At 43.2% G+C, this 15,826-nt stretch overlaps 1 protein-coding gene across 7 annotated transcripts in view; it reads left to right on the top strand.

The window, feature by feature from the left end:
• Positions 1-15,826, top strand: part of LOC143843009 (uncharacterized) — a 228,529-nt gene that overhangs the window by 92,671 nt on the left and 120,032 nt on the right. Inside the window, exon 1 of one of the 7 annotated variants that reach the window (XM_077348487.1) lies at positions 12,973-13,084. The exons of the other annotated variants lie outside the window; for them this stretch is intronic. Coding sequence (XP_077204602.1) covers positions 13,045-13,084 — 40 coding nt within the window. The 5' untranslated portion in view covers positions 12,973-13,044. Of the gene's footprint in view, positions 1-12,972; positions 13,085-15,826 lie in introns of those variants that run through there. 7 annotated transcript variants of the gene reach the window in all.

Raw genomic sequence — 15,826 nt, 5'->3', positions numbered from 1 at the left:
GACGCCCTCTAGCGTTTTCATGGCAGACTCAATACGGGGTGGTTTGCCAGTGCCTTCCCCAGTCATGACCGTTTACCCCCCAGCAAGCTGGGTACTCATTTTACCGACCTCGGAAGGATGGAAGGCTGAGTCGACCTTGAGCCGGCTGCTGGGATAGAACTCCCAGCCTCATGGGCAAAGCTTTCAGACGGCTGCCTTACCACTCTGCACCACAAGAGGCTCTTGTAGATTAGGATACTAGATAAAATCAAAGCTGAACTCTCTGTCTGGAAGCTAAAATGACTAAACAGGGGCTGCCGTACATTGGCCACATTAAGAGAAGTCACTTGTCAAGGCAATAATGCCGGGCAGCAGGAAAAGACAAAGAACCAGCATGAGAGGGATTGACTCAGTGATGGAAGCCACACCCCTCACTTTGCAAGACTATTAATTGATTATTTTGGAGGTCACCATTCATGGGTCGCAGAAGGCCAGAACCAATTGGAGGGCATTTATCACACATGGAGATTTGTAGACGTATCCCTCTTAGTAACGGAAGAGTTTCTTCAAAGTCTACGATAGAGGACCTTTTAAAAATAATAGTTCTCCTTTCCCTTTACTCCATTCTGCTTTGGAGAAGGAGCAGATTCTTGATAGTTGCACCGGTTTTGGGAATCATGTATCCAGAGAGGATTTTCTCAAATTCCCTGTAATAATTTTTTTGTATTATACTTGTAGGCCTACTGTCTTGCGGTGCCTAACAACACATAAAACATACAGTAAAACATATAGAAGAATACATAAAAGCCTCATAATGTTCAGACCCCTAAACCACCTACCCCCCCTCCAGTCTGCCAAGTCCCCAGTGCTGATGTTACAGCTAGGAGACACCAGATGTGGGGTAAGATCCTCTGTCAGCCTGGCCTCAACCAAAAGCCTGGCGGAAATCGTGCAGGTTGGCGGAACTGAGCCAGACTAAATGGGGCAATTACCGGCATGCAAAAAGACCTCAAAACCACATGGACTAAATACAAAGGAATTTATGACAAAAGAAACTAAAACCAGCTGAGTACATCAATACTTATTTATGAAAACTGAACCCTGAGGGGGAAAAGATGAAATAAAAGTAGGAAATTTTGCAAAAAATGACCAAGCAGGGATTTTTTTTAAGGGACCTTCCTGCAATTTGGATACCTTGCAAATGACTACTTGCTTGAAAATGTCCTTTTTCTGCTGTCTGTTTTTCAGTGCCTAATCTGGGGTGTTTTTGTGATAATGTGCTTGATTCTGATTCTGCCCCTTTGGCCACAGGTTGGTGAAGAGGTTTCCCAAACCTAATTAGGCAATTGAAATATCAGGAAAGAACAGATTCCCTGCGGGTCTCTTGTAAGGTTTTAAATAGATGTAGTCTAATTATCTTTCCTATGTGTTGTTTTGTCCTTGAAAGGGGGGGGGGGGAGAGCCCTAGAAAAACTTTGGACTAGATGCACTCCTATGACATTCAGCCACCTCTTGTTCTGAACCATCTCATTAAAACAACTAATTGGGGCACACTATTCCATTCCTTTTCTTTTTTTAAGGGTTATGTGATTGTATACTTCTAGAGTTTTTTATGTTTAATTATTTGCAGTCTGGTAATAAATGTGTTGGCGGCATATCTGTTTTGCTTTCTAGCTTAACCAGTGTGGGTAACAGCATTGGACTAGTGCTGGAGAGCCATCTTGTTTATGAGCAGTGGCCTCTAATCTGGAGAACTGGGTTTGATTCCCCACTCCTCCTCCGCATGCAGCCAGCCGGGTGACCTTGGGCCAGTACGGTTCTCTCAGAACCCTCTCAGCTCCACCCTCTTCTCGGGGAGTGTCTGTTAGGAGAGGAAGGGTAGGCGATTATAAGCTGCTTTGAGACCACTTCGGGTGGTAGAAAGTAGGGTACAAAAAACAGCTCTTCTTTGAGTATCTGGGAGATTCTGGGTTTGAATCCTCCCTCATGCCATAACAGCTTGCTGTGTGATCTTGAACCAGCCACACACCTTCAACCCAACCTACCTCAAGGGTAGTTGTGGGGATAAAAATAGAGGCAAGGAGAAGAAAGGCAGAATACAAATGCATTTAATTAACACCACAGTTTATGCTTATGCCTTTTTGCCCTAAAAGAATATCCTATTATTATCCTTGGGAAATGGTCTTGCAAGCCCCCATTCTCTTTAGTCCTGCTCCACTGCTGTCCAAGGTCTCTACCCATCCCATACTTCTGGGGTCATCAACTTCTCTCTAGATATTAACTGATGCTAACTAATCTGGAAGAGTGTCATCTGCTTAAGGGTTAATACTTCCAGCACCCTGCACCACATAGCCGCTTGGCAGGTCTGCCTGCTTGCTGAATCTCCTCTGTGCCTTGTAGTAGCTAACATGGGGATCAACTGTTGCATTTATGCCTAATGGAGAGGATACAAACTGCTGACCCCTTTCTACATATTGTCCCTTGGAAGACATGTTGAAATAGAACTCAGTTTGATTACAGAGGCCAGCCTTTGAGCATTCCAAATATAAAGAAAATGAATGAAGTTCACACTGTTAAATAAAAGCATCTGACAGAGCAAGGCTACAATGAAAAGGTGAGGACATTCAGTCCTCTGACTAGTAAACCTACCCTAAACAATGTTGCTATTAAGCCAGGCTGTTTACTGTTGGTATTGCCGCTTTGAAGAATCATTCATTACCGCCGTTCTTTAGGTTTTGGATTTCTCCACATTGTCCCTTGACTTGTGGTCAAAATGGAGTACAAGAGTCCGTTGCAAGTAGAGCCAATGTGACAAAAAGAAGACAGAGAGAGCTTTTCTCCTTCATGTCCAAATAATCTATTTTCTCCTTTTGCCCACCTCACTCTGGATATGTAAACTATATATTGTGTAGTTGGTTGGGCCTTCAGCTGGAACAATACTAGGTATGCAGACTTGGTTGCACCTTGTATATTAAAAGATGCTGCTAGATCGTCTTTCCTCTGTGTCTTTACTGCTGTCTCTTAGCTGTTGAGTCAGTTCCTGTACATCCTGGCGGTTGTTCCAAGGATTTTTATCTTCCCACCCGTGTCAGACAGTTATTCTTCATGTCTGCTTTCCCCATTCCTTTACTTAGTTCCACCTACACCGAAACACATAATCTTCTGAAAAAACACCTGTATTTGACATCAAAATTTAGCTTAGCAATATATTAGGGTTTTAGGATTTAAAAACTGAAAGATTACCGAACAAATCCCACGTTTGGATTGATGTGCAAAGTGCAGAACCCCCGGATATTCTTTTCATGTTTCATCAGTGATTAAGAGTATCAAAGACAAAGTTATGTGTTGGGTTGGCACCCTCTGGGAATTACGTCTGATCTTCACAAAGCAGGGATCACTTTCCCTGGAAGAAATGGTAGCATCAGAAGTGGACTCTATGGCCAGAGACCCCATGTCCCCTGACCACATTCCTGGCACCAATCCATGTGTTGTTACCCTGATGGGTTTATGAATGGCCACTAGAAATCTGATTGGCTGTGCATTCTTTCCATAGCAAGTGCGACCACAGTGCTGGTTTTATTCTCTCCCTTCTCTTTCCCACAGTATCTTTAAAAGAATCCCCTTCTTCTTTCCTGCACTTGGGCTTCCTCTGTGTGTTGGACTTTGCTGTCTGCAGTGGCCATTTTGTGACTGGGCTTGTGTTAGAATCCCAGAGTCAAGAGAGCCAACATGGAGGTAGTGGTTAGACTGTTGGACTAGGATCTAAGAGATCCAAATTTGAATCTCAACTCTTTGAACCAGTCCTAACTTGCCATGGAAGGTTATTCTTGTGAATATAAAATAAAACACAGAAGCATAATGTTGTAAGCTACCTGGCTCTCTGTTAGTGAGGGTATAAAGGAAATAAATAAGTGGGTTTCTTTATTTTACAGCTGGCATAGATGTGTCAGCCATAGAGCTTCTACACACAAAAATATCCCAGAGAATTGACTTTTAAAGATAGTTGATGTAAGAAAAAAATCACCTTCATGCGTAAAGCTAATCATAGAGGCACAAATGTCGTTAAAATATCTTATATTTTCTTCAGCACCCTCCAGGAAAAGTATGCTGATATATAATCATAAGAGGTGATATCCTATGAAAAGAAAGTCCAAAGTTTTGCATGATCTCTCCTGTTTTCTGCAGTCCATAAGTGGCCATCCCCCCATTCTGGAGAAAAGACCAGCCCCTTTACTTATATTTCCTGATCATCATCCTGTCCAGATTGTGTGTAGGTCTTCAACGGTACCTGCATGTCTTTATGGTCAATTGCCACCAAAATCAATTGGAAATAAACTTTGAGAAAACGAAGATCTTAGTTTTTGCAAAAGCCCACAAGAAATATTCATGGAAGATTGATGGGCACAGTATTGAACAAGTGTCCTATTTCAAATACCTTGGTCTCAACTTCTCCTTTAACTACAAGTGGGCATATCATAGGAAGCAGATTGCCAAAACTATGAAAACATCTCTAGCTCTTCTTACTAAATTCTACTATCAAAAGGGGAATAAAAATATTCCAGCTGCATTTAAAATTTATTCTATAAAATTCATCCCACAAATTTTGTGTGGCATTCCAATCTGGATCCTTGACCTTAATAATGAATTGGAGTCTCTACATTCCATGTTTTTAAGATCCTTACTTGAGGTACCCAAAAGTGTCACAAATTGAACCATCCCTATTGAATTAGATCAGCAAAACCTGGCTTTAAAAGTTTGGCTATTGACCATCAAATATTGGCTGAGAATTAATTTCTCAGCCTAGTCTGGTAGACTGCTATGTGAGACCCATACATTTCCATTTGGTACAATAGAATTTTACTTAAACTGATAAATATTGGGCTCGATATTGTATGGCTTATGGGTTTGAGTCAAAAAGACATATCCAAGGCAATTTCGCATAGACTTGAGGATATCGAAATGCGAACTTTATCTTCCCTCCAATGTAATACTTGTTCCTCCCAATTCTGGGGCATTTCATCCAACTATAAACTCCTACCTGCTTATCTCCGTGAGTTGGATTCTCATTTGGCTAGGAGGGCCTTCCTTCTTGCCAGAGTCAACTCCTTTCCCTCAAGCATGTCCTGGGGAAGATTCTATCAGATTCCCACCTTCAAAAGACTCTGTCTACATGGTTGTAAAGTCTCATATCTACCACATATTATTTTTGGAGTGTCCAGTCTTCTCTCCCCAATGAGGTTTCCAGTCATATTTGATGGATTTAAATTCCAAAGTCAATTCCAAATCCCTCATCATCGAATTAATGCTTTCAGAAAAGGATCTGATTAAACATGCCAGGGCAGCCAATGCTCTTGGAAGCAGGTTCCAAATACATAACTTATGTTTGCTAGTGCGGGAACGTAGTTTTGGCTAATCCATTTTGTTTTGTGTATGCCAATAAACATTGTCTGAGTCTGAGAGTCCCGAGTGGACATAATGGCAGAGAAGCAACCCCCTTCCCATATACTCTGCAGACTGACGTTTCATTTCACTGCCTCTGAAAGAGTGTTTAAGCCCATCAAAACTTACATTGCAATGAATTCACTAGATCCCTCCCCTCTGCACAATATTAAAATTCCACTTTAAATTTTCTCTCTGCAACATCCATGATTGATCCATGGTGACCCTACTTTACCCCGCGATATCTAGGGGTGGATATAAGTCATTCTATTTGAAGACCCAGATTTTAAAGGCCAGGGCATCAGTTCAAAGACTTCCTGGTTCCTGGTTGCAAGATTTCCCTCCCAAGACTTATTTCTTTTCCCTATTTTAAAGTGACTGTGCTCCAGAAGCCCACATTTCTCTCAGCAGATATTTGCCTCTTGGATTTATTTCCTCCTCCTTGTTGACTGTGAGGCTGCTGTTTCCAATCCTCCCCACCCCCCTCATTCAGGAAAAGAAAGAGCCTCATCTGCTGTGCTTGGCTCCTCTTCCCACTCTGAGCTTCCCCAATCGTGCAGAACACTTTCTGTTTCAATTGCGGGGGGGGAATAGGAGGAAGCCCCAGGTTCAAATCAATCTGAGTTCAGCAGGATCAACAATGGAAAAAACAAAGTAAGTGCAGAATCAGCCCTGGATAGTATTTGAATGGAAGACCACCAAATAAGCCCAGCATTACTATGCGGAGTAAGAGCAGTGGCAAACCATCTCTGAATATATATATATTGCCTTCAAAACCCTAGAAGGTCACCATAAGTGCCCCTCCCCCCATTGTCAGTCTTTAAGGTACTACAAGATGCTTATTTTGTTCTTGTATAGCATCTCTTTCCTTGATCTGATACAGCAGCCTGGTTATGAACAGGAGAAGAGGCAAGTGTTATTATTTTTTTTAGAACTATCAAGTCAGGAAAATTAAGTATTCCTGCTGGGAGTAATGGAGGAAGGCAGCAGGGGGCCAGATTTGATGATCCGGCACTCGCTGTTCGTCCTCTTCTTTCCATCTGCTGCTTAATCGTGAATTTTAGTCTGCAAGCATCCCTCTTGCTCAAGAGATGCCAGTCAGAACTCTTCATGTGGGCCTGGCAATTCCACAAAGCACATCCAAAATACTAGATTTCTTGCTCCTAAGGCTATTATAGGGGTGGGTGCAGCCACAAAATGGCTGGTGTGGGAAGTGGAACCAACCACAAAATGGCCACCGAAGGAGGCAAGGACACACCTTCCCCCACACACAGAAAGCTCAAGTGAAAGTGTGAACAGGGATGATTTTTCAAATATGCTGGGAAAGAGAAGTACTTGGGAGTGTAGAACCGGTACCAGTGACTGCTGCAGCTGCCAAAATTATGTCATTTAAATATGCACAGCCAGTCAAAAGCCCTATTGGATAAGAGCCCCCCATGACCCTACTCGATTTCTAAAACCATCAGGAAATATGACAAAATGTTCCTTGGAATCCTCAGGGGCCACATTGGGGACCTCTGGATTATAACGTCATGTCTGCAGGCATTCATTTCTCCCCCTCCCAAAACCTCCCAAAACTTTCTTTTCCTGCTTGAAACTTCAGAAGACACTAAGAGTCTGTGTCATCCAGAAACACCAATTCAAAAACAGCTTCCTCCACTGAAGGATGCCGCTTGGTTTGGAATATCTTGCCGTTTTGTGATTTAACCCAACCTTCATAGCAGCCATTTTGTGGTAGCACCCACTGCCTATTTTCAAACTCCAGGAGTGTGTATAGGCTTAATAAGATTTGGTACACCTGGGTTATAGATTCCACAGGATTTTCAAGGCTCCCAAAATTCATTTATTTACTTCATTTTATAGCATGACTTTCTCACTGAGACTCAGGCTGGATTACACTAACATTTCAGTAGGGATCTCCAATGAACAGTTGAGTAGGAATGCAATTACACAATTGGGAAACAGTGCGAAAAATAACTAAAACAACAACTATGAGAAGAGAAAGAAAAACCTGTATAGGTGTGTATAGGCCCCCTCCATCAACTTCCGCCCCTCAGATGCAAGATTTTCCCTCTGATTCTCTTTCCCTTTACTGACTGAACAATCCTAGTAACATGATTTCTCCTTTGCTGGAACACTCTGGCTGTCCCATCCTGTCACAGTATAATATGTTGAAGCCCTCTTTAACTTAAACAGCTTTAATGGTACTCAAGGCATTTTGAAATTCAAAAATAACACAATATTTTATTTAATATAGATGGGAAAGGTCAGGTGAAATCAGGGGTTGAAAATTTCTGAGGTAAATTCAGTACATACACAGACTTTAGCTCTTATATTTCAGGCAAGTGAGAGTTTCCTAAGCTAATCACAGTGATTTAAACCTTTATGTTGAAAAGTTTTTATTCCAGTGTTTCCCCCCAAACATGTCAGTACACCTTCCTTAAGTATTCTCTGACTGTTTTGGTATACTTTTTCCAGCACCCATACCCCTTCTCTTGAAATACCAGTATTCGTCTTGAATTTTAACTAAAGGTCTATAAAGACAGTTTCTAACCACACCAGACTAGGTGTGTGCATTCAGTTTACCTGACCTGAAAAAAATACCAATTAAAAAAAAGCGGGTATTTGAAGTTGGCTGTTTAATGCCAGCTCACACTGTGCTACAAAAAAGCCTGTCTCCAGGTGAAATATGCCTAATGAGTATGTGTTTTCTAATTCCATTAATAAAAGAAATATGTATCCAACTGAGAATGGTAATTGCATGCTGGGAAGTTCCTATTTAATACAGAGAGATGCATACAATGATCTACTCTGTTCTGATTTTTGCATGATTTTTTTTTTAAAAAAGAATTCCCTTAGTAGAGCAGGGTCTTACAATGCGTATTATAAAGATACATGCTTCCATAATAGGGAATTATTATTTTTGTTCAGTATGTACCAAATGAAAGGTAGTCTGTGCACCACCAAAGGAATAACCAGCTCCACAGGTTTTTAATCTTAACCTTGGTTCTCTTTTCAACCAGACTATATGTTTAAAGCTACACATAGAATACTGAATTAGCATTATCTGGTATAGCCTATTTGGAGTGAATAATCTAATTTATTTGATCTCTGCCTTTTTCTCCAGAGGGGAGCCAAAACAGCTTCCAGTCATTCTCCTCTACTCCATTTTATCCTCAGGACAACTCTGGGTAATAGTTTAGACTGGGAATATTTGACTCTGGCTTGGAAAATGCCTGGAGACCTTGGGGGTGGAGCAGGGAGTGGGTGGGATTTGGGGAGGGCAGGGCCTCAGTGGAGTATAATGCTATGGAATCTAACCTCCAGAGCAGCCAGTTTCTCCAGGGAAGCTGATCCCTGTCATCTGGAGATGAGGTATAATTTCAGGGGATCCCCAGGTCCCACCTGTTGACTAGCATCTCAACTCAAGATCACCCATCAAGCTTCCAGGACACAAGTGTAGATTTGAACCTGGGTCTCCCAGTTCGATCCTACCCACTGCACCATACTTCCTTGCCAGGGGTAGGGATTGTGTCTATACCATTTTAAAGTATGAGGTATCAATTGAGTCTGCAACCACTACATCTGCTTAATTTTTCCTCCTGTTCTTTCCTCTTCCTGTTACCATAACCAGCAGGGCTTTAGTGTTGCCAAACTGTAGGGGAGAGGCTGAATGACTGTTGCTCGTTGTGGGCAAGAGATTGGATGAATGTCACTCATTGCAGATCGGATGATAGCACCTTCCAACTCTGTGATTCTGTGAGATTCATTCACTAATTTTCTCCCTCAAAGGATGCCTTATACCGAATAACACAATCCAGAACTGTCTACTCAGATAGACAGTGGCTCTACAGAGTCTTTCATATAAGCCAGTACCTGGTCCTTTTAACTAGAGATTCTGGGGATTGAACCTGGAACCTTCTACATGCCAAGTAGATGCTCTACCACTGAGCCATGGCCCCATCCCAAAGTTTCGTACATTATTAATAAGCACAGCAAAATTGCTTTAGAAAAAAATACAACTTAACAAAGTAAGCAGAAAACAACCAACTCAACCTTGGGCTGGTCCTGAATTCGGTGGTGCGGTGCTTGAAGGACACAAGTTATGGGCTTAGAGCACAGGGCCAAGAGCCCTTTGGTGCTTGCATTTCAGCTCATGCCCAAGGGCACTTACACCCTGCCCAAGTTTATACCTTTCTACAAGAAGAGCAGAACAGAAGGACAGTTTAGCTGTTGCAGCTCCCTGATCAGAAGATTGTTTGTGACTCTGCTGGATCTCCTGGTGTGTTATCAACTTTCTAGCAATGACTGCTTCTTGGCTATTTATCTAGGCTGGGAGTTAAAGGCTCCACATGCAGCCTGTTAGGAAATTAGATGCGGGTTCTGCAGACCACTGCTTTCCCCAGGGGACTTGTCCCACAGGGTGTGAAAGGATTTTCTGTTGTTGTCTAGAAATAATCCTTATTTCATATGATTTTTTTTCTCTGTTCGTCCTTGGCTGGTATCTTCATTTCTTGTGCCCTTCCTAGGATATGCCCCATTTCTAGGACACAAAATGTCTTGGCAACATGCCAGGGGAGGTACTGAAAGTATTTCAGGATTATTTCCCCCCTTCGTTCCCATCAGAGAAATGGCTGGCAACTTCTGGTTTAGATTGATTCTCCAGCTACACCTGTTCTCATAGAAGGGCGATCCAGACCCTATAACAAATGCTTTGGGAACTTCAGGCTGAATTATTGATTCACCCTCTTCATAGCAGCCTTTGAAAACTTGCAAGAAAATTTCAGTTCAGGATGCAGGTTGGTGATACGAATGAAACAAGCCAAAATGAACGAAATAGAAAAACAAATTCAAAATTTTAATAAGTATAAGTAAAATCAGAAAGCTAAAACTATTTTCTTTTTAAAAAATTGTATTTGTATTTCACTTTCTGCAGTCACTTCTATAAAGATAGAATCAGACGTGTAGCCGTGTTAGTAGAGCAAACTTTTAAATTTTAATTACTTCTTTCAACAACTGGGAAAGCAACTGACATATTATCACTAACGTTAACATTTTTATTCCTCTTATGTTTTTGTGAACCACAACTGAACCCAGTGGACCGAGGAATTCAGGGTTTTTTTTTCTTCATTATGCTGCATATTTGTCAGATATTTTCATGATGCCGTTTACTAACTTACTGCTGATTTACTCGCTCCTAACGTCTGTACTCTGACAATTCCTATTTCATTGTCTGCGGAAGTGTGCAGCCACCTGAAAACTCACACCTAGAATAAAACTGGACTCAAATTTTGTTGTAACTTATTTGATATCTTATTTTATGACTGTGGTATATGTTTAGACCAGGGGTAGTCAAACTGCAGCCCTCCAGATGTCCATGGACTACAACTCCCAGGAGCGTTCGCTGGCAGGGGCTCCTGGGAATTGTAGTCCATGGACATCTGGAAGGCCCCAGTTTGACTACCCCTGGTTTAGACTGTTCTGTGTACTACTCCTGCAATGTTTTACGTGAACCACCCTGAGCTGTATGGAAGGGCGGTATAACAATCTGATAAATAAATACACAAACTTCTGTACATTTATTTTGGTTTGTTCACCTCTGACTTGGATAGCTTAGGCTGATTTATTTTCATTTGAACTTGGAAGCTGCGGGGAGCTGGCCCTGATTAGTGTTTGGATGGGGGACCACCAAGAAAAACCCTGACTGGTACGCAGAGGCAGGCAATGGAAAACCACCTCTGAACATCTCTTGTCTTGAAAACCCTACAGCAGAGGTAGTCAACCTGTGGTCCTCCAGATGTCCATGGACTACAATTCCCATGAGCCCCTGCCAGCGTTTGGGGTCAGCATCCATTGGCTGCAACTTGATGGCATTTTCTGCCACCGGTTCGTATAGGGTTTTGGTCTTTCCCCGTTCATTTTTTCTTCGCTGATAACTTGAATGAGACAGTAAAGAAATGTTCCATGCTGAGACTGAAAGAACTATGCCGGTTACTGAGCTGTTTCCAACTACAGGGCTGATTTGAACATTTAAAGCAGGGGTAGTCAAACTGCGGCCCTCCAGATGTCCATGGACTACAACTCCCAGGAGCCCCTGCCAGCAAACGAATTGTAGTCCATGGACATCTGGAGGGCCACAGTTTGACTACCCCTGATTTAAAGCCTTTGGTGATCAATATAATGCCTTCTCCAGGGTGGATTTTGCATGGCAGCAGTCACTTTGCATTTTGGAATTCCTTTCTCCGGGCATCCTGCCAAGGCGATTCCATCCTTACCTTCCAAAGATTAGTTAAAAGCATTTTTAGTTCCATAGGTGTTTAGGAGGTGAAGCAGATGCAGATGAAGCAGAGTGCCAGCCTGGTGTTGAGGGCAGCAGCCTCTAATCTGGAGAACTGGATTTGATTCCCCACTTCTCCTCCACAGGCAGCCTGCTGGGTGTCCTCCAGCTACTCACAGTCCTGTTAGTGCTGTTCTTTCTTTGAGGTGTGCCTCCATGGTGATAAGGTTGAAAAAGGCTGCCCTAGAGTATCTCTGTGATGGTGGCCATTTTTCTTTCGCTTCCCAATGCCTTATGGTCAGGAGTTTTGGCTGGGACATGGATTACCTGCTGTAGAAAACTAAATGGGATATGGGTAATTATGTGCTGCAGGAGAGCCAGCTTGGTGTAGTGCAGCAGTCTAATCTGGAGAGATGGGTTTGATTCCTTGCTTCTCCACATGCGACTGGCAGGGTGACCTTGAGTTAGTCACAGTCCTGTGAGAGCTGTTCCCACAGAGCAGTCCTGTCAGAGCTCTCTCAGCCCCGCCTTCCTCACAAGGTGTCTGTTGTGAGGAAAGTGAAGGAAAGGTGTTTGTAAGTTGCTTTGAGACTCCTTCAGCTAGTGAAAAGTGGGGTATAAATCCCAACTCTTCTCGTTCCTTTGATTTGCTTTTTGTGTCATGTTTTCGTTTGCCACGCTGTGTTTTGTGGTTTCATTTCATCTGCTTTCAGTGTTCAGGCTTTATTGCTGCAGATGATTGTTTTAACTACTTTTTATTACTGCAAGTAGTGAAACCAAATGGCTTAGGGGGGTAATCCTAAACAGTTCTATCGAATCCCAGTCTGTTGAGACTCACTCCTGGAACAGCTCCTGTAGGATAGCCAAGAATTCGGGTCCTTTAACCTCAGTGGATTTTTGCCTTGGCTTCACTGGGATGTGAAGAGGATTAACGATTGTTTTAAGAAACAGAGTCATGGTAAGGATCAGCAGAATGATAACTGCCTGCTCCCTTTTCCCCAAATGAACATAAAAATAGAGATTTTTTAAGAAGGATTATCACATTTTTTATTGCACTGTGATTCTGAAGAAATGCAGGCTCTTAGTGTGCTGATTCAGACTATGATTTCTTCACCTGTGAATGACCTATAGAATCCAGCATAAGGAAGAGTTTGCATTTTGTAGTGGCTCTGTTGCTAAAGTAGCCTAACTGCTTAATCAATGACGTGAAACATTATTATTTTTTATTTCTGTACAGCGCACCCTAGGGATGCCAGGCCCCTGGCTGAGACCTGGGGAGCCGGTGGAATTATAGCTCCTCTGCAGACTAAAGGGACCAGCTGCCCTGGAGAAAATGGCTGCTTTGGAAGATGACCTCTATATTCCACCCACTCCTGGCTCCACCCCCAGGTATTTCCCAACCTAGAGCTGGCAATCCTAGTGTTCTCACTTCACAAGAGCCAGAAATGGATGGGAAGGCCCAAAGAATGCACATGGGCATTTGGGAAGCCCTTGTGGGGGGACATGCAGAGAGAAGAAGAAAGGGAGAATCTATGCATGTACAATTGTATTGGTGTAGGTCATGATTCTTCCTCCCCCCTTTTAAAAGGACCTAGAATATTGCTGAAGAGCAGGATTCAAGTCCAATAACCTTGACTCTCTACAGTTTATACCGGGGGTTGGGGACCACTGCTCTAAGGAGCTCCTTGACTTGCATCATGCTTCTCTGCTGCAGCCCCACAAGGCCACCCACCTGAAACTAGTGGTGGAAAGTGCTGTCAAGCTGTAGGAAATTTGTGCTGACCTCCTGAGGTTTTCAAGGCAAGAGATAGTTGGCAGTTGCTTACCTCTGTATAGTAATTCCTCGCTCCTCCATATGCACTGGACTTCCTTGATAGTCTCACATCCAAATTCAAACCAGGGCAACTTTGCTTAGCTTCTCGGGTTGCCAGCTCTGGGCTGGGAAATATTTGGAGTCCTTGGGGGTGGAACGGAATGTGGGCCGGATTTGGGGAGGGACCTCAGTGGAGTCCACGCTCCAAAGCAGCCATTTTTTCCAGCAGAACTGATCTCTCTAGTCTGGAGATGAGCTATGATTCTAGGGCAGTGGTTCTCAACCTTCCTAATGCTGCGACCCAATAATACAGTTCCTCATGTTGTGGTAAAATCATGCAAGTGTTCTTTCACAGAAATTACACCGAAACTGACCAATGGCATGAAGATCCATTGTTCATGATTGTATATAAATTGGGTTTTTCCCCCTGGGGTTTCTCAGTTCAGTTCTGCCTCTTGTCCCACCATGCCGATCTTGCTCTTTTCTGCTGCTCCAGACAGACAAACGTTCTATCTCGATCTACATTGCAAGGCTGTTGCATGAATGGTGCCCTCCCCGGCCAAGCTGCTTACCCTGTTGCAACCCCTGTGAAAGGATCATTCGAGCCCCAAAGGGGTCCCCCGACCTCCAGGTTGAGAACCACTGTTCTAGGGGATCCCATCTGGAGATTGGCATCCATATTATAGCTTTTGAGATCTGACAGGATCAGGCTAGCCTGAGATATTCAGGTTATGGAGTTAAACTAAAAATGTCCTAGAATATTCTAAAGGCTTGTACTGGAATAATATCCGTAGATGGCAATGTCTAAAAAAAAATAATAATTGCAACACAAGGACAAGCATGGTCATACCTGCGCTGAATGAGTGAATTAAAGCAAAGGTTAAAGTAAAGAGCCTATGCACAGTGGTTACTAGGATCCAATCTGGTGAGAAAGGAATGAGGATTTCCCCTTTGACTCCCCCCCCTCCCCATGTGTGCTAGGGTCAAGTGGGATGGGCGCTCTCAGGAGGAGAATAGGGATTGCTGGCTGCTACCCAATAAATACAGAAGTAGGAGCCCAAGGACATTAAAATAGAATATGAAGACAAAAGAGTATCCAGGTGGGGGAAAAAAAGAATAATAATTTCTTAGTGGGTCAAAGAGGAGGTCAACTTTAAAGGAACAAGTCCCGGGCATAAAGAAATGTACGGAGAAGCTAACTAGCACAGAAGGGATTCTCAGAAGTTGAAAGCACGATAAAGAGAGGGGCAGGAAACAGAGTGGGGAGAAAACCGTGGAGATGAATAAGAAGAGCAAGGTCAGGGTGAGGCTCTTGGGTCAAAAGGAGCCTCCCTGCGAAACAAAAAGAGCCAGTGAAATAGGAAACAAAGACAGGAGAATGAAGCGATCAGAAGTATTCAGGTGAATCCCCTTTGAAAAGGTAATGTCACTTTGATCCCCCATCTTCTTTGTGTTTTTCAAATTGGAAACTGGGCTCATGAGCTCTGGCTCCCTTTTGGTCAAATGCCAGTACCAAAAGTGAGGGGCTGTTGGAACGCTTGTGATGCTTGGGATGGACATTGGATGAAGGCCACCTCTACAAATGAAGTTCAGGAGGCATACTTAAACTGATAATTACTATGTAGCATTGCTGTAGTGTTGGAAAGGCGGTAGAGTGTTTCCTGGTCTGCATGAAGACATGCCGTGTGAAAAATACACGTTAGACCAGGGGTAGTCAAACTGTGACCCTCCAGATATCCATGGGCTACAATTCCCATGAGCCCCTGCCAGCATTTGCTGGCAGGGGCTCATGGGAATTGTAGCCCATGGACATCTGGAGGGCCACAGTTTGACTACCCCTGCATTAGCCCATGCTAATTTTTGACATATTTCAGGAGGCTTGGTTGGCGAGAAGGTGGGAGATGGTTCGGTGTGTTAATGAATGGTATTGGGTCAATTAGCATTGAGCCTCCCATCAGTTTATAGGGACACTAGGTACAGTTTGAAGCTCGTTCTTATGTCATCCTTTTTCAAAAGTCTGAAGGCAACTTCATGTGAGAGGTAGAGTCTGCATAGTTATTTCTGGAAGGAGAGAGGGTAGGCCACACTGGCAATCTTCTCATCACATAAAATCCTAAAACCATCGAGTTGGAAGAGGCCATAGATGCCATCTTGTCCAATCCCCTCAATGCAGGATCAGCCTAAAGCATTCAAGATAATTATTAGGCTACTGCTTAAAGACTACCAGTGAGGGGGAGCTCACATGCTCCTGAGGGAGCTAATTTCACTGCTGAACTACTCTAATTGTGCCCCCCCCACCCCCCGTATCTAGCCAACAC

Source organism: Paroedura picta, chromosome 8 (assembly GCF_049243985.1).
Source record: "Paroedura picta isolate Pp20150507F chromosome 8, Ppicta_v3.0, whole genome shotgun sequence".
NCBI lineage: Eukaryota > Metazoa > Chordata > Lepidosauria > Squamata > Gekkonidae > Paroedura > Paroedura picta.
This window is presented reverse-complemented; position numbering and strand designations above follow the sequence as displayed.